This window comes from Stegostoma tigrinum, chromosome 34 (genome assembly GCF_030684315.1).
Source record: "Stegostoma tigrinum isolate sSteTig4 chromosome 34, sSteTig4.hap1, whole genome shotgun sequence".
Classification (NCBI taxonomy): Eukaryota; Metazoa; Chordata; class Chondrichthyes; order Orectolobiformes; family Stegostomatidae; genus Stegostoma; species Stegostoma tigrinum.
The window spans coordinates 22979470-22996675 of record NC_081387.1 but is presented as its reverse complement, the minus strand read 5'-3'; the positions used below and the strand labels follow the sequence as shown (position 1 = coordinate 22996675).

Below are 17206 nucleotides of genomic sequence, written 5' to 3'. Positions count from 1 at the left end.
ACTTTCTGCTTTAAAGGTCTGTTCCCGGGGATGAAAACACACAACTGTCTCCGGGATTGAATTATTTGCCTTTAAACAGAAACCCCAGTGGGTCATGTTCCATCTCATGGCCCTCACTCTGTTCCTCCTTTTCACTTCCGCCTCCCTTTCCAGTCGCTGTGTCTGACCCTGAGAGGTGAATGTAACACATTGCCTCTCCCTCCTGTTCCCTTATACTGACAGGAACCAGCTCCAGGCTCTGTGCAGCTGATCAGAGACACTGGAGAAAGGTTTCACCTTTTCACTGCACAATCCCCAGCCGCTCCCCGTTCAACTCCTTGGATTTGATTGGGATCTTTCAGCGGGAATAAACTCCACCTGATCCCACTGGGAATGAGCCCTTCCTGAAATTAAAGAGGGTTTCAGACTCATCTCTAACTTTCCCACAATCTGACCAAAGACTTTCAGTCCTGAAGAAGGGTCACTGGACTCTTGTTTTTTTTTAAATTTCTGATTCCTACCATGCCCAGTATTGAACCCTGTTCCTTCTGGTTCTCTGTACACAGATGCTGACTGACCTGCTGGGGATTGGCAGCATTTTCTGATGTTATTTCTGTTTGACACCAACCCCAGGATTTCACTGTGTAATACCGCCACCTGCTGGATGTAATTGTCACTGAATCACTGACAGCCGCAGTACCATGTCCCGCCAGGCGGTGGCGGTCCTGTACCGTGTTTTAAAAAAGATTCGCTGATCATCGATCAATTTGTGAATTGACTGAAAATTGAAAGAAAAAGCTTTCAGGGATGAGCTGTTGTTGGGAATGTGTTTACTCTCTGCATATATTTTGGAGAAAAGGTGGGAAGTGTCCGCACCAGAAACAGAAAATGCTGCAATTTCTCAGCAGGTCAGGCAGCATCTGTGTGGAGAGAACTGGAGTGAAATCCTGGGAATGCTGGAAATCCTGGGAGAGAGTGGATCTTGTGTAACTCCCTTCCCCAATGACACAGGCAGCTTAATGGAGCGCTATGTAAATGCAGCTCTGTCACCCTGTCAGTGTTGGATTTCTCCCTCAGGATTTTCATGTTCTGGGTGCAGAGTGAGAAATGGAAACACAGAGAAATCCCAGATCCAGACTGGGAAAGAGGTGAAGGGATGGAGGGTGGGACTGAAGCTGGGGGTAAATGAAGGAATGAGAGACACAATTCATTTATTTATTTTTTATTTTCATCCTGACATTTACATTTCTGTCTGATTTATTTACACTTTGGTTGTGATTTTCAACAATATAATCTTGAAATTGAATGACACATTGAGTAACACCCTGACCCCTCACCCCTAACCCAGTCCCTCACCCTGAGGTCAGGTCCATCTGACATTTCTATTTATATTGAAGTTATTTACAGTCTGATTGTACAAAGTATAAATTGTAAATTTTAATGAACATTTTATACCAATATGTTCTCAAAGTATGTTTCTGACCCCTGACCCCAGGGTCAGGTCACTGTAACGTCAGGGAGGCCCCGCCCCTTCGGTGCAGATTCTCAGAAACTGGTTTAAATACCAACTCCCGAAGAAAGGATAAAGTTTCCCAGTGAATTTATTCCCAGTGAAGGTGTGGAGATGGGACATGGTGTCCGCGTTGTAAAATGAAACTGTCCCAGACTCATAACTGAGATAAACTCCCACCCTCCCGGGGACCTGACCGACAGGGAGAGGGGATTGAGTGGTGTTTATATAAAACTGATCCCATTTCCGCCCAATGATCCAGAATCCATTCCCCGGGATCAGACTGACCCCTCTCTTCCTCTCCACAGACTCTGAGGCTACTCCCAGTCTCCAGCTACGATTCCCCACCACCTCCACCTCCCAGTAATGTCTCCCCGATGTGAATCCCTCTGATCCCAGGGCACAGGCCCAGTGTGTAAACCTCTTCCCGGTGTCAGGGCGATCCCTCTGGGTCTCGGTCCGTCTCAAACTCTTCAGATCCTCAGACACCTCGAGCCAGGGATTCGCTGTTTCCACATCCAGGGTCAGTGAGACTGGGAGAGAAAATACAGGGAATTAGGGACACTCTGTGGGTATGTGTCAGACTGTGTGTGTGTGTGTGTCTGTGCGTGTGTATCTGTGAGTGTGTGTGTGTGTGTGTGTGAGTCTGAGAGTGTGTATGTCTGAGAGTGTGAGTGTCTGTGTGTGTGTCTGTGAGTGGGTGGGTGTGTCTGAGATTGTGTGAATGTGTGTGTGTCTGAGAGTGTGTGTGGCTGTGAGTGTGTGCGTCTGTGAGTGTCTGAGAGTCTGTGTGTGTGTGTGTGTGTGTGTGTGTCTGAGAGTCAGTGTGTGTGTGTGTGTGTCTGAGAGTCAGTGTGTGTGTGTGTGTGTGTGTGTGTCTGAGAGTCAGTGTGTGTGTGTGTGTGTGTCTGAGAGTCAGTGTGTGTGTGTGTGTGTGTGTGTGTGTCTGAGAGTCTGTGTGTGTGTGTGTCTGAGAGTCAGTGTGTGTGTGTGTGTGTGTCTGTGAGTGTGTGTGTGTCTGAGTGTGTGTGTGTCTGTGAGTGTGTGTTTGTGTCTGTGAGTGCGTGTGTGTGTGTCTGAGAGTGTGAGTGTATGTGTGTGTGAGTCTGAGAGTGTGTGTGTGTGTGTGTCTGTGAGTGGGTGTGCGTGTCTGAGTGTGAGTGTCTGTGAATGTGTGTTTGTGTCTGTGAGTTTGTGTGTCTGAGAGCTTGTGTGTCTGACAGTGTGAGTGTGTGTCTGAGAGCTTGTGTGTCTGAGTGTGTGTGTGTGTGTCTGAGAATGTGTGTGTGTCTGTGAGTGCGTGTGTGCGTCTGTGAGTGTGTGCATCTGTGAGTGTGTGCGTCTGTGAGTGTGTGCGTCTGAGAGTCTGTGTGTGTGTGTGTGTGTGTCTGAGAGTCTGTGAGTTTGTGTCTGTGAGTGCGTGTGTGTGTCTGTGAGTGAGTGTATGTGACTGAGTGTGTGTGTGTCTGAGTGTCTGTGAGTGTGTCTGTGACTGAGTGTGTGTGTGACTGTGAGTCTGTGAGTGTGTGTGTCTGACTGTGTGTGTGTGTCTGACTGTGTGTGTGTGTGTGACTGTGTGTGTGTGTGTCTGTGACTGTGTGTGTGTGTGTCTGTGACTGTGTGTGTGTGTGTCTGTGACTGTGTGTGTGTGTCTGAGTGCGTGTCTGAGAGTGTGTGTGTGTGTCTGAGAGTGTGTGTGTCTGAGAGTGTGTGTGTCTGAGAGTGCGTGTGTGTCTGTGAGTGCGTGTGTGTCTGTGAGTGCGTGTGTGTGTCTGAGAGCTTGTGTGTCTGAGAGTGTGTGTGTGTCTGAGAGTGTGTGTGTGTCTGAGAGTGTGTGTGTGTCTGTCTGTGAGTGTGTGTCTGTGAGTGTGTGTGTGTGTCTGTGAGTGTGTGTGTGTGTCTGTGAGTGTGTGTGTGTGTGTGTGTCTGTGAGTGTGTGTGTCTGTGAGTGTGTGTGTGTGTCTGTGAGTGTGTGTGTGTGTGTGTGTCTGTGAGTGTGAGTGTGTTTGTCTGTGAGTGTGTGTGTGTGTCTGAGTGTGTGTGCTTGTGTGCGTCTGTGTGTGTGTGTCTGTGACTGTGTGTGTGTCTGAGTGTGTGTGTGTGTGTGTGTGTGTGTCTCTGTGTGTGTATGTGTCAGTGAGGGTCTGAGTATCTGAGAGTGTGTGTGAGTGTCTGAGACTGTGTGTGTCAGTGTGAGTCTGTGAGTGTGTGTGTTTGTGTCTGAGTGTGAGTGTCAGCGAGTGTGTGTGTGAGTGTGAGTGTCTGTGACTGAGAGTGTGTGTGTTTGTCTCTGTGAGTGTGTGAGTGTGTGTGTGTGTGTCTGTGAGTGGGTGTGTGTGTCTGAGTGTCAGTGTCTGTGAGCATGTGTGTGTGTGTGTCCGAGTGTGTGTGTGTGTCTGAGAGTCTGTGTGTGTGTGAGAGTGAGTGTCTGTGACTGAGAGTGTGTGTGTTTGTGTCTGAGTGTGAGTGTATGTGTGTGTGTCTGTGAGTATCTATGAGTGTCTGAGAGTGTGAGTGTATGTGTGTGTCTGAGTGTGAGTGTCTGTGAGTATGTGTGTGTGTGTCTGAGTGTGTGTGTTTGTGTGTGTGAGTGTCTGATGGTGAGGGTGTCTGAGAGTGAGTGTCTGTGACTGTCTGTGTGTGTGTCTGAGAGTGTGTGCGTGTGTCTGAGAGTGTGTGTGTCTGTGTGTGAGTGTGTGTGTGTCTGAGAGTGTGTGTGTGTGTCTCTGATGGTGAGTATGTCTGAGAGTGTGTGTGTGTGTGTGAGAGAGAGAGTGAGTGCGTGTCTGAGAGTGTGTGTGTCTGAGAGTGTGTGTGTGTGTTTGTGTCTGAGAGTGTGAGTGTGTGTGTCTGAGAGTTTGTCTGTGAGTGTGCGTGTCTGAGTGTGCGTGTCTGAGTGTGCGTGTCTGAGTGTGCGTGTCTGAGTGTGCGTGTCTGAGTGTGCGTGTCTGAGTGTGTGTGCTTGTGTGCGTGTCTGAGAGTGTGTGTGTCTGTGACTGTGTGTGTGTGTCTCTGTGACTGTGTGTGTATGTGTCTGTGTGTGTGTGTGTGTGTGTGTGTGTGTCCGAGAGTGAGTGTGTGTATGTGTCTGAGAGTGTCCGTGTCTGAGAGTGTGTGTGTGTGTATGTGTCTGTGACTGTGTGTGTGTGTGAGTGCGTGTCTGAGTGTGTGTGTTTCTGAGACTGTGTGTGTGTGTGAGTGCGTGTCTGAGTGTGTGTGTTTCTGAGTGTGTGTGTCTGAGAGTGTGCGTGTCAGTGTGTGTGTGTCTGAGAGTGTGCGTGTCAGTGTGTGTGTGTCTGAGAGTGTGCGTGTCAGTGTGTGTGTGTGTCTGAGAGTGTGTGTGTCTGAGTGTGTGTGCTTGTGTGCGTCAGTGTGTGTGTGTGTGAGAGTGCGTGTCTGAGAGTGTGTGTGTGTCTGTGACTGTGTGTGTATGTGTCTGTCTGTGTGTGTGTCTGTGAGAGTGTGTGTGCCTGTGAGTGTCTGAGAGTGTGAGTGTATGTGTGCGTGTCTGAGAGTGTGCGTGTCTGAGAGAATGTGTGTGTCTGTGACTCTGTGTGTGTGTGTGTGTCTGAGTGTGTGTGTCTGAGAGTGTGTGTGTGTCTGAGTGTGTGTGCGTTTGTGTGTGTCTGGGAGTGTGTGTGTGTGTCTGTGAGTGTGTGTCTGTGTGTGTGTGTCTGACAGTGTGTGTGTGTCTGTGTCTGTGTGTGTGTATGTGTGTGTGTGTGTGTGTCTGTGTCTGTGTGTGTATGTGTGTGTGTGTGTGTGCATCTGTGTGTGTGTGCATCTGAGAGTGTGTGCATCTGTGAGTGTGTGTCCTAGAGTCAGTGTGTGTGTGTCTGAGAGTCAGTGTGTGTGTGTGAGAGTCAGAGTGTGTGTGCATCTGAGAGTGTGTGCATCTGTGAGTGTGTGTCTGAGAGTGTGAGTGTCTGAGAGTCAGTGTGTGTGTGTGAGAGTCAGAGTGTGTGTGTCTGTCTGTGTGTGACTATGAGTGTGTGTGTGTGTGTGTCTGTGAGTGTTTGTGTCTGAGAGTGTGACTGTATGTGTGTGTGAGTCTGAGAGTGTGACTGTATGTGTGTGAGAGTCTGAGAGTGTGTGTGTCTGACAGTGTGTCTGTGAGTGTGAGTGTGAGAGTGTGAGTGTATGTGTGTGTGTGTCTGAGAGTGTGAGTGTCTGTGAGTGTGGGTGTGTGTGTGTCCTTGCGTGTGTGTGTGAGAGTGCGTCTGTGATTGTGTGCGTCTGTGATTGTGTGCGTCTGTGATTGTGTGCGTCTGTGATTGTGTGCGTCTGAGTGTGTGTGTGTCTGTGACTGTGTGTGTGTCTGTGACTGTGTGTGTGTCTGAGAGTGTGTGTGTGTGTGTCTGAGAGTGTGTGTGTGTGTCTGAGAGTGTGTGTGTGTGTCTGAGATTGTGTGAATGTGTGTGTGTCTGAGAGTGTGTGTGTGGCTGTGAGTGTGTGTGGCTGTGAGTGTGTGTGGCTGTGAGTGTGTGTGTCTGTGAGTGTGTGCGAGTCAGTGTGTGTGTGTGTGTGTGTGTCTGTGAGTGTGTGTGTGTGTCTGTGAGTGTGTGCTTGTGTCTGTGAGTGCGTGTGTGTGTGTCTGAATGTGAGTGTATGTGTGTGTGAGTCTGAGAGTGTGTGTGTATGTGTCTGTGAGTGGGTGTGCGTGTCTGAGTGTGAGTGTCTGTGAATGTGTGTTTGTGTCTGTGAGTTTGTGTGTCTGTGAGTTTGTGTGTCTGAGAGCTTGTGTGTCTGAGTGTGTGTGTGTGTGTCTGAGAATGTGTGTGTGTCTGTGAGTGCGTGTGTGTGTCAGTGTGTGTGTGCGTCTGAGAGTGTGTGTGCGCGTCAGTGAGTGTGCGCGTCAGTGAGTGTGCGCGTCAGTGAGTGTGCGCGTCTGTGTGTGTCTGAGAGTGTGTGTGTGTGTGTCTGAGAGTCTGTGAGTGTGTGTTTGTGTCTGTGAGTGCGTGTGTGTGTCTGTGACTGAGTGTATGTGACTGAGTGTGTGTCTGAGTGTCTGTGAGTGTGTATGTGACTGAGTGTGTGTGTGACTGTGAGTCTGTGAGTGTGTGTGTCTGACTGTGTGTGTGTGTGTCTGTGACTGTGTGTGTGTGTGTCTGAGTGCGTGTCTGAGAGTGTGTGTGTGTGTCTGAGAGTGTGAGTGTCTGAGAGTGTGAGTGTGTGTGTGTGTCTGTGAGTGCGTGTGTGTCTGTGAGTGCGTGTGTGTGTCTGAGAGCTTGTGTGTCTGAGAGCTTGTGTGTCTGAGAGCTTGTGTGGCTGAGAGTGTGTGTGTCTGTGAGTGTGTGTGTGTGTCTGTGAGTGTGTGTGTGTGTCAGTGTGTGTGTGCGTCTGAGAGTGTGTGCATCTGTGAGTGTGCATATCTGAGAGTGTGTGTGTGTGTTTGAGTGTGTGTGCTTGTGTGCGTCTGTGTGTGTGTGTCTGTGACTGTGTGTGTGTCTGAGTGTGTGTGTGTGTGTGTCTCTGTGTGTGTATGTGTCAGTGAGGGTCTGAGTATCTGAGAGTGTGTGTGTCTGAGAGTGTGTGTGAGTGTCTGAGACTGTGTGTGTCAGTGTGAGTCTGTGAGTGTGTGTGTTTGTGTCTGAGTGTGAGTGTCAGCGAGTGTGTGTGTGAGTGTGAGTGTCTGTGACTGAGAGTGTGTGTGTTTGTGTCTGTGAGTGGGTGTGTGTGTCTGAGTGTCAGTGTCTGTGAGCATGTGTGTGTGTGTGTCTGAGAGTCTGTGTGTCTGTGTCTGTGTGTGTGTGAGTGAGTGTCTGTGAGTGAGTGTGACTGAGAGTGTGTGTGTTTGTGTCTGAGTGTGAGTGTATGTGTGTGTCTGTGAGTATCTATGAGTGTCTGAGAGTGTGAGTGTATGTGTGTGTCTGAGTGTGAGTGTCTGTGAGTATGTGTGTGTGTCTGTGTGTGAGTGTGTGTGTGAGTGTCTGATGGTGAGGGTGTCTGAGAGTGAGTGTCTGTGACTGTCTGTGTGTATGTCTGAGAGTGTGTGCGTGTGTCTGAGAGTGTGTGTGTGTGTCTCTGATGGTGAGTATGTCTGAGAGTGTGTGTGTGTGTGTGTGAGAGAGAGAGTGAGTGCGTGTGTGTGAGTGTGCGTGTGTGTGAGTGTGCGTGTCTGTGAGTGTGCGTGTCTGTGAGTGTGCGTGTCTGTGAGTGTGCATGTCTGAGAGTGTGTGTGTGTGTGTGTGTGTGTGTGTGTCTGAGAGTGTGAGTGTGTGTGTCTGAGAGTTTGTCTGTGAGTGTGCGTGTCTGAGTGTGTGTGTGTCTGAGTGTGTGTGCTTGTGTGCGTGTCTGAGAGTGTGTGTGTCTGAGAGTGTGTGTGTCTCTGTGACTGTGTGTGTATGTGTCTCTGTGTGTGTGTGTGTGTGTGTCCGAGAGTGAGTGTGTGTATGTGTCTGAGAGTGTCCGTGTCTGAGTGTGTGTGTGTGTGTGTGTGTGTGTGTGTGTGTGTGTGTATGTGTCTGTGACTGTGTGTGTGTGTGTGTGTATGTGTCTGTGACTGTGTGTGTGTGTGAGTGCGTGTCTGAGTGTGTGCGTGTCTGAGTGTGTGTGTTTCTGAGTGTGTGTGTTTCTGAGTGTGTGTGTGTCTGAGACTGTGCGTGTCAGTGTGTGTGTGTCTGAGAGTGTGTGTGTCTGAGAGTGTGTGTGTCTGAGAGTGTGTGTGTGTCTGAGAGTGTATGTGTCTGTGAGTGTGTGTGTGTCTGAGAGTGTATGTGTCTGAGTGTGTGTGTGTGTCTGAGTGTGTGTGCTTGTGTGCGTGTCTGAGAGTGTGTGTGTCTCTGTGACTGTGTGTGTATGTGTCTGTGTGTGTGTGTGTGTGTCCGAGAGTGAGTGTGTGTATGTGTCTGAGAGTGTCCGTGTCTGTGAGTGTGTGTGTGTGTGTGTATGTGTCTGTGACTGTGTGTGTGTGTGAGTGCGTGTCTGAGTGTGTGTGTTTCTGAGACTGTGCGTGTCTGAGAGTGTGTGTGTCTGTGAGTGTGCGTGTCTGAGTGTGTGTGTGTGTCTGAGTGTGTGTGCTTGTGTGCGTGTCTGAGAGTGTGTGTGTCTGTGACTGTGTGTGTGTGTGTGTGTCTCTGTGACTGTGTGTGTATGTGTCTCTGTGTGTGTGTGTGTGTGTGTGTGTGTGTCCGAGAGTGAGTGTGTGTATGTGTCTGAGAGTGTCCGTGTCTGAGAGTGTGTGTGTGTGTGTGTGTGTGTGTGTGTGTGTGTATGTGTCTGTGACTGTGTGTGTGTATGAGTGCGTGTCTGAGTGTGTGTGTTTCTGAGTGTGTGTGTGTCTGAGACTGTGTGTGTGTCTGAGACTGTGTGTGTCTGAGACTGTGTGTGTGTCTGAGACTGTGTGTGTCTGAGTGTGTGCGTGTCTGAGAGTGTGTGCGTGTCTGAGAGTGTGTGCGTGTCTGAGAGTGTGTGCGTGTCTGAGAGTGTGTGCGTGTGTGAGTGTGTGTGTGTCTGAGAGTGTGAGCGTGTGTGTCTGAGAGTGTATGTGTCTGTGAGTGTGTGTGTGTCTGAGAGTGTGAGCGTGTGTGTCTGAGAGTGTATGTGTCTGTGAGCGTGTGTGTCTGAGAGTGTATGTGTCTGTGAGTGTGTGTGTGTGTCTGAGAGTGTGAGCGTGTGTGTCTGAGAGTGTATGTGTCTGTGAGTGTCTATGAGTGTCTGAGAGTGTGAGCGTGTGTGTCTGAGAGTGTATGTGTCTGGGAGTGTCCGAGAGTGTGAGTGTATGTGCGTCTGAGAGTGTGTGTCTGTGAGTGTGCGTGTCTGAGTGTGTGTGCGTCTGTGTGTGTGTCTGAGAGTGTGTGTGTGTGTGTGTCTGTGACTGTGTGTGTATGTCTCTGTGTGTGTGTGTCTGTGACTGTGTGTGTCTGTGACTGTGTGTGTCTGTGACTGTGTGTGTCCGTGACTGTCTGTGTGTCTGAGAGTGTGTGTGTGTGTGAGTGTGTGTGTGTGTGTCTGAGAGTGTGTGTGTGTGTCTGAGAGTGTGTGTGTGTGTGTCTGAGAGTGTGTGTGTGTGTGTCTGAGAGTGTGTGTGTGTGTGTCTGAGAGTGTGTGTGTGTGTGTCTGAGAGTGTGTGTGTGTGTCTGTGAGTGTGTGTGTCTGTGTGTGTCTGTGAGTGTGTGTGTCTGTGTCTGAGAGTCAGTGAGTGTGTGTGTGTTGAGTGCGTGTTTGTGTCTGTGAGAGTGTGTGTGTGTCTGTGAGTGAGTGTGTGTGACTGAGAGTGTGTGTGTCTGAGTGTCTGTGAGTGTGTGTGTGTGTGAGTGCGTGTGTTGAGTGTGTGTTTGTGTCTGTGAGTGTGTGTGTGTTTGTCTGAGAGTGTGAATGTACGTGACTGAGAGTGTGTGCGTCTGTGAGTGTGTGTGTGTCTGTGTGACTGTATGTGTGTGTGAGTCTGAGAGTGTGACTGTATGTGTGTGTCTGAGTGTGACTGTATGTGTGTGTGAGTCTGAGTGTGTGTGTGTCCTTGCGTGTGTGTGTGAGAGTGCGTCTGTGATTGTGTGCGTGTGAGTGTGTCAGTGAGTGAGTGTGTCTGATGGTGAGTGTGTCTGTGTGTGTGTGTCGGTGTGTGTGTCTGTGAGTGTGTGTGTGTCTGTGAGTGTGTGTGTGTCTGTGAGTGTGTGTCAGGGTGTGTGTCTGAGAGCTTGTGTGTCTGAGAGTGTGTGTGTGGCTGAGAGTCTGTGCGTGCGTCTGAGAGTGTGTGCATCTGTGAGTGTGTGTGTCTGTGAGTGTCTGAGACTGTGTGTGTCTGAGAGTCAGTGTGTGTGTGTGTGTCTGTGAGTGTGTGTGTGTGTCTGAGAGTGTGAGTGTCTGTGAGTGTGCGTGTCTGAGTGTGTGTGCTTGTGTGCGTCTGTGTGTGTGTGTCTGTGACTGTGTGTGTGTGTGTGTCGCTGTGTGTGTATGTGTCAGTGAGGGTCTGAGTATCTGAGAGTGTGCGTGTCTGAGAGTGTGTGTGAGTGTCTGAGACTGTGTGTGTCAGTGTGAGTCTGTGAGTGGGTGTGTGTGTCTGAGTGTGAGTGTCAGCGAGTGTGTGTGTGTGAGTGTGAGTGTCTGTGACTGAGAGTGTATGTGTCTGTGAGTGTGTGTTTGTGTCTGAGTGTATGTGTGTGCGTTTGTGTGTGTGTGTCTGAGAGTGTGTGTGTCTGTGACTGACTGTGTGTGTATGTGTGTGTCTGAGATTGTGTGTCAGTGTGTGTGTGTCTGTGAGTGTGTGTCAGTGTGTGTGTGTGTGTGCATCTGAGAGTGTGTGCATCTGTGAGTGTGTGTCCTAGAGTCAGTGTGTGTGTGTCTGAGAGTCAGTGTGTGTGTGTGAGAGTCAGAGTGTGTGTGCATCAGAGAGTGTGTGTCTGAGAGTCAGTGTGTGTGTGTGAGAGTCAGAGTGTGTGTGTCTGTCTGTGTGTGACTATGAGTGTGTGTGTGTTGAGTGTGTGTGTGTGTGTCTGTGAGTGTTTGTGTCTGAGAGTGTGACTGTATGTGTGTGTGAGTCTGAGAGTGTGACTGTATGTGTGTGAGAGTCTGACAGTGTGTGTGAGAGTGTGAGTGTATGTGTGTGTGTGTCTGAGAGTGTGAGTGTCTGTGAGTGTGGGTGTGTGTGTGTCCTTGCGTGTGTGTGTGAGAGTGCGTCTGTGATTGTGTGCGTCTGAGTGTGTGTGTGTGTCTGTGAGTGAGTGTGTCTGTGAGTGAGTGTGTCTGTGAGTGTGTGTGTCTGTGAGTGTGTGTCTGTGTCTGTGTGTGTGTGTGTGTGTGTGCATCTGAGAGTGTGTGCATCTGTGAGTGTGTGTCCTAGAGTCAGTGTGTGTGTGTCTGAGAGTCAGAGTGTGTGTGCATCTGAGTGTGTGTGCATCTGAGTGTGTGTGCATCTGAGTGTGTGTGCATCTGAGTGTGTGTGCATCTGAGTGTGTGTGCATCTGAGAGTGTGTGCATCTGAGAGTGTGTGCATCTGAGAGTGTGTGCATCTGAGAGTGTGTGCATCTGTGAGTGTGTGTCTGAGAGTCAGTGTGTGTCTGAGAGTCAGTGTGTGTCTGAGAGTCAGTGTGTGTGTGTCTGAGAGTCAGTGTGTGTATGTGTGAGAGTCAGTGTGTGCGTCTGTGAGTGTGTGCGTCTGTGAGTGTGTGCATCTGTGAGTGTGTGAGAGTCAGAGTGTGTGTGTCTGTGTGTGACTATGAGTGTGTGTGTGTGTCTGTGAGTGTGTGTGTGTCTGTGAGTGTGTGTCAGGGTGTGTGTCTGAGAGCTTGTGTGTCTGAGAGTGTGTGTGTGGCTGAGAGTCTGTGCGTGCGTCTGAGAGTGTGTGCATCTGTGAGTGTGTGTGTCTGTGAGTGTCTGAGACTGTGTGTGTCTGAGAGTCAGTGTGTGTGTGTGTGTCTGTGTGTCTGTGAGTGTGTGTGTGTGTCTGAGAGTGTGAGTGTCTGTGAGTGTGCGTGTCTGAGTGTGTGTGCTTGTGTGCGTCTGTGTGTGTGTCTGTGACTGTGTGTGTGTGTGTGTCGCTGTGTGTGTATGTGTCAGTGAGGGTCTGAGTATCTGAGAGTGTGCGTGTCTGAGAGTGTGTGTGAGTGTCTGAGACTGTGTGTGTCAGTGTGAGTCTGTGAGTGGGTGTGTGTGTCTGAGTGTGAGTGTCAGCGAGTGTGTGTGTGTGAGTGTGAGTGTCTGTGACTGAGAGTGTATGTGTCTGTGAGTGTGTGTTTGTGTCTGAGTGTATGTGTGTGCGTTTGTGTGTGTGTGTCTGAGAGTGTGTGTGTCTGTGACTGACTGTGTGTGTATGTGTGTGTCTGAGATTGTGTGTCAGTGTGTGTGTGTCTGTGAGTGTGTGTCAGTGTGTGTGTGTGTCTGTGTCTGTGTGTGTGTGTGTGTGCATCTGAGAGTGTGTGCATCTGTGAGTGTGTGTCCTAGAGTCAGTGTGTGTGTGTCTGAGAGTCAGTGTGTGTGTGTGAGAGTCAGAGTGTGTGTGCATCAGAGAGTGTGTGTCTGAGAGTCAGTGTGTGTGTGTGAGAGTCAGAGTGTGTGTGTCTGTCTGTGTGTGACTATGAGTGTGTGTGTGTTGAGTGTGTGTGTGTGTGTCTGTGAGTGTTTGTGTCTGAGAGTGTGACTGTATGTGTGTGTGAGTCTGAGAGTGTGACTGTATGTGTGTGAGAGTCTGACAGTGTGTGTGAGAGTGTGAGTGTATGTGTGTGTGTGTCTGAGAGTGTGAGTGTCTGTGAGTGTGGGTGTGTGTGTGTCCTTGCGTGTGTGTGTGAGAGTGCGTCTGTGATTGTGTGCGTCTGAGTGTGTGTGTGTGTCTGTGAGTGAGTGTGTCTGTGAGTGAGTGTGTCTGTGAGTGTGTGTGTCTGTGAGTGTGTGTCTGTGTCTGTGTGTGTGTGTGTGTGTGTGCATCTGAGAGTGTGTGCATCTGTGAGTGTGTGTCCTAGAGTCAGTGTGTGTGTGTCTGAGAGTCAGAGTGTGTGTGCATCTGAGTGTGTGTGCATCTGAGTGTGTGTGCATCTGAGTGTGTGTGCATCTGAGTGTGTGTGCATCTGAGAGTGTGTGCATCTGAGAGTGTGTGCATCTGAGAGTGTGTGCATCTGAGAGTGTGTGCATCTGAGAGTGTGTGCATCTGAGAGTGTGTGCATCTGAGAGTCTGTGTGTGTGTGAGAGTCAGAGTGTGTATGTCTGTCTGTGTGTGTGTTGAGTGTGTGTGTCTGTTTGTGTCTGAGAGTGTGACTGTATGTGTGTGTGAGTCTGAGAGTGTGACTGTATGTGTGTGAGAGTCTGACAGTGTGTCTGTGAGTGTGAGTGTGTGAGAGTGTGAGTGTATGTGTGTGTGTGTCTGAGAGTGTGAGTGTCTGTGAGTGTGGGTGTGTGTGTGTCCTTGTGTGTGTGTGTGAGAGTGCGTCTGACTGTGTGTGTGTGTCTGTGTGTGAGTGTGTCTGTGAGTGTGTGTGTGTCTGTGACTGTGTGTGTGTCTGTGACTGTGTGTGTGTGTGTCTGAGATTGTGTGAATGTGTGTGTGTCTGAGTGTGTGTGTGTGGCTGTGAGTGTGTGTGTGTGGCTGTGAGTGTGTGTGTGTGTGGCTGTGAGTGTGTGTGTGTGGCTGTGAGTGTGTGTGTGTGTGGCTGTGAGTGTGTGTGTGTGTGGCTGTGAGTGTGTGTGTGTGTGGCTGTGAGTGTGTGTGTGTGGCTGTGAGTGTGTGTGTGTGCGTCTGTGTGTGTGTGCGTCTGTGTGTGTATGCGTCTGAGAGTGTGTGTGTCTGAGAGTGTGTGTGTCTGAGAGTGTGTGTGTGTCTGAGAGTGTATGTGTCTGAGTGTGTGTGTGTGTCTGAGTGTGTGTGCTTGTGTGCGTGTCTGAGAGTGTGTGTGTCTCTGTGACTGTGTGTGTATGTGTCTGTGTGTGTGTGTGTGTGTCCGAGAGTGAGTGTGTGTATGTGTCTGAGAGTGTCCGTGTCTGTGAGTGTGTGTGTGTGTGTGTATGTGTCTGTGACTGTGTGTGTGTGTGAGTGCGTGTCTGAGTGTGTGCGTGTCTGAGTGTGTGTGTTTCTGAGTGTGTGTGTTTCTGAGTGTGTGTGTGTCTGAGACTGTGCGTGTCAGTGTGTGTGTGTCTGAGAGTGTGTGTGTCTGAGAGTGTGTGTGTCTGAGAGTGTGTGTGTGTCTGAGAGTGTATGTGTCTGTGAGTGTGTGTGTGTCTGAGAGTGTATGTGTCTGAGTGTGTGTGTGTGTCTGAGTGTGTGTGCTTGTGTGCGTGTCTGAGAGTGTGTGTGTCTCTGTGACTGTGTGTGTATGTGTCTGTGTGTGTGTGTGTGTGTCCGAGAGTGAGTGTGTGTATGTGTCTGAGAGTGTCCGTGTCTGTGAGTGTGTGTGTGTGTGTGTATGTGTCTGTGACTGTGTGTGTGTGTGAGTGCGTGTCTGAGTGTGTGTGTTTCTGAGACTGTGCGTGTCTGAGAGTGTGTGTGTCTGTGAGTGTGCGTGTCTGAGTGTGTGTGTGTGTCTGAGTGTGTGTGCTTGTGTGCGTGTCTGAGAGTGTGTGTGTCTGTGACTGTGTGTGTGTGTGTGTGTCTCTGTGACTGTGTGTGTATGTGTCTCTGTGTGTGTGTGTGTGTGTGTGTGTGTCCGAGAGTGAGTGTGTGTATGTGTCTGAGAGTGTCCGTGTCTGAGAGTGTGTGTGTGTGTGTGTGTGTGTGTGTGTGTGTGTATGTGTCTGTGACTGTGTGTGTGTATGAGTGCGTGTCTGAGTGTGTGTGTTTCTGAGTGTGTGTGTGTCTGAGACTGTGTGTGTGTCTGAGACTGTGTGTGTCTGAGACTGTGTGTGTGTCTGAGACTGTGTGTGTCTGAGTGTGTGCGTGTCTGAGAGTGTGTGCGTGTCTGAGAGTGTGTGCGTGTCTGAGAGTGTGTGCGTGTCTGAGAGTGTGTGCGTGTGTGAGTGTGTGTGTGTCTGAGAGTGTGAGCGTGTGTGTCTGAGAGTGTATGTGTCTGTGAGTGTGTGTGTGTCTGAGAGTGTGAGCGTGTGTGTCTGAGAGTGTATGTGTCTGTGAGCGTGTGTGTCTGAGAGTGTATGTGTCTGTGAGTGTGTGTGTGTGTCTGAGAGTGTGAGCGTGTGTGTCTGAGAGTGTATGTGTCTGTGAGTGTCTATGAGTGTCTGAGAGTGTGAGCGTGTGTGTCTGAGAGTGTATGTGTCTGGGAGTGTCCGAGAGTGTGAGTGTATGTGCGTCTGAGAGTGTGTGTCTGTGAGTGTGCGTGTCTGAGTGTGTGTGCGTCTGTGTGTGTGTCTGAGAGTGTGTGTGTGTGTGTGTCTGTGACTGTGTGTGTATGTCTCTGTGTGTGTGTGTCTGTGACTGTGTGTGTCTGTGACTGTGTGTGTCTGTGACTGTGTGTGTCCGTGACTGTCTGTGTGTCTGAGAGTGTGTGTGTGTGTGAGTGTGTGTGTGTGTGTCTGAGAGTGTGTGTGTGTGTCTGAGAGTGTGTGTGTGTGTGTCTGAGAGTGTGTGTGTGTGTGTCTGAGAGTGTGTGTGTGTGTGTCTGAGAGTGTGTGTGTGTGTCTGTGAGTGTGTGTGTCTGTGTGTGTCTGTGAGTGTGTGTGTCTGTGTCTGAGAGTCAGTGAGTGTGTGTGTGTTGAGTGCGTGTTTGTGTCTGTGAGAGTGTGTGTGTGTCTGTGAGTGAGTGTGTGTGACTGAGAGTGTGTGTGTCTGAGTGTCTGTGAGTGTGTGTGTGTGTGAGTGCGTGTGTTGAGTGTGTGTTTGTGTCTGTGAGTGTGTGTGTGTTTGTCTGAGAGTGTGAATGTACGTGACTGAGAGTGTGTGCGTCTGTGAGTGTGTGTGTGTCTGTGTGACTGTATGTGTGTGTGAGTCTGAGAGTGTGACTGTATGTGTGTGTCTGAGTGTGACTGTATGTGTGTGTGAGTCTGAGTGTGTGTGTGTCCTTGCGTGTGTGTGTGAGAGTGCGTCTGTGATTGTGTGCGTGTGAGTGTGTCAGTGAGTGAGTGTGTCTGATGGTGAGTGTGTCTGTGTGTGTGTGTCGGTGTGTGTGTCTGTGAGTGTGTGTGTGTCTGTGAGTGTGTGTGTGTCTGTGAGTGTGTGTCAGGGTGTGTGTCTGAGAGCTTGTGTGTCTGAGAGTGTGTGTGTGGCTGAGAGTCTGTGCGTGCGTCTGAGAGTGTGTGCATCTGTGAGTGTGTGTGTCTGTGAGTGTCTGAGACTGTGTGTGTCTGAGAGTCAGTGTGTGTGTGTGTGTCTGTGAGTGTGTGTGTGTGTCTGAGAGTGTGAGTGTCTGTGAGTGTGCGTGTCTGAGTGTGTGTGCTTGTGTGCGTCTGTGTGTGTGTGTCTGTGACTGTGTGTGTGTGTGTGTCGCTGTGTGTGTATGTGTCAGTGAGGGTCTGAGTATCTGAGAGTGTGCGTGTCTGAGAGTGTGTGTGAGTGTCTGAGACTGTGTGTGTCAGTGTGAGTCTGTGAGTGGGTGTGTGTGTCTGAGTGTGAGTGTCAGCGAGTGTGTGTGTGTGAGTGTGAGTGTCTGTGACTGAGAGTGTATGTGTCTGTGAGTGTGTGTTTGTGTCTGAGTGTATGTGTGTGCGTTTGTGTGTGTGTGTCTGAGAGTGTGTGTGTCTGTGACTGACTGTGTGTGTATGTGTGTGTCTGAGATTGTGTGTCAGTGTGTGTGTGTCTGTGAGTGTGTGTCAGTGTGTGTGTGTGTGTGCATCTGAGAGTGTGTGCATCTGTGAGTGTGTGTCCTAGAGTCAGTGTGTGTGTGTCTGAGAGTCAGTGTGTGTGTGTGAGAGTCAGAGTGTGTGTGCATCAGAGAGTGTGTGTCTGAGAGTCAGTGTGTGTGTGTGAGAGTCAGAGTGTGTGTGTCTGTCTGTGTGTGACTATGAGTGTGTGTGTGTTGAGTGTGTGTGTGTGTGTCTGTGAGTGTTTGTGTCTGAGAGTGTGACTGTATGTGTGTGTGAGTCTGAGAGTGTGACTGTATGTGTGTGAGAGTCTGACAGTGTGTGTGAGAGTGTGAGTGTATGTGTGTGTGTGTCTGAGAGTGTGAGTGTCTGTGAGTGTGGGTGTGTGTGTGTCCTTGCGTGTGTGTGTGAGAGTGCGTCTGTGATTGTGTGCGTCTGAGTGTGTGTGTGTGTCTGTGAGTGAGTGTGTCTGTGAGTGAGTGTGTCTGTGAGTGTGTGTGTCTGTGAGTGTGTGTCTGTGTCTGTGTGTGTGTGTGTGTGTGTGCATCTGAGAGTGTGTGCATCTGTGAGTGTGTGTCCTAGAGTCAGTGTGTGTGTGTCTGAGAG

General features: G+C 49.8%; 1 protein-coding gene across 7 annotated transcripts in view; it reads right to left on the bottom strand.

Annotated features, from left to right (window-relative positions):
• Nucleotides 1-1185: 1185 nt before the first annotated feature.
• LOC132206019 (butyrophilin subfamily 1 member A1-like) overlaps nt 1186-17206 on the bottom strand; it is a 259182-nt gene continuing 243161 nt past the window's right edge. For all 7 annotated transcript variants that reach the window (XM_059639493.1, XM_059639492.1, XM_059639491.1 and 4 more), the window contains one exon: nt 1186-2022. In XM_059639493.1, the coding sequence (XP_059495476.1) occupies nt 1493-2022 (530 nt within the window). In that variant the 3' untranslated portion in view covers nt 1186-1492. The remainder of the gene's footprint in view (nt 2023-17206) is intronic.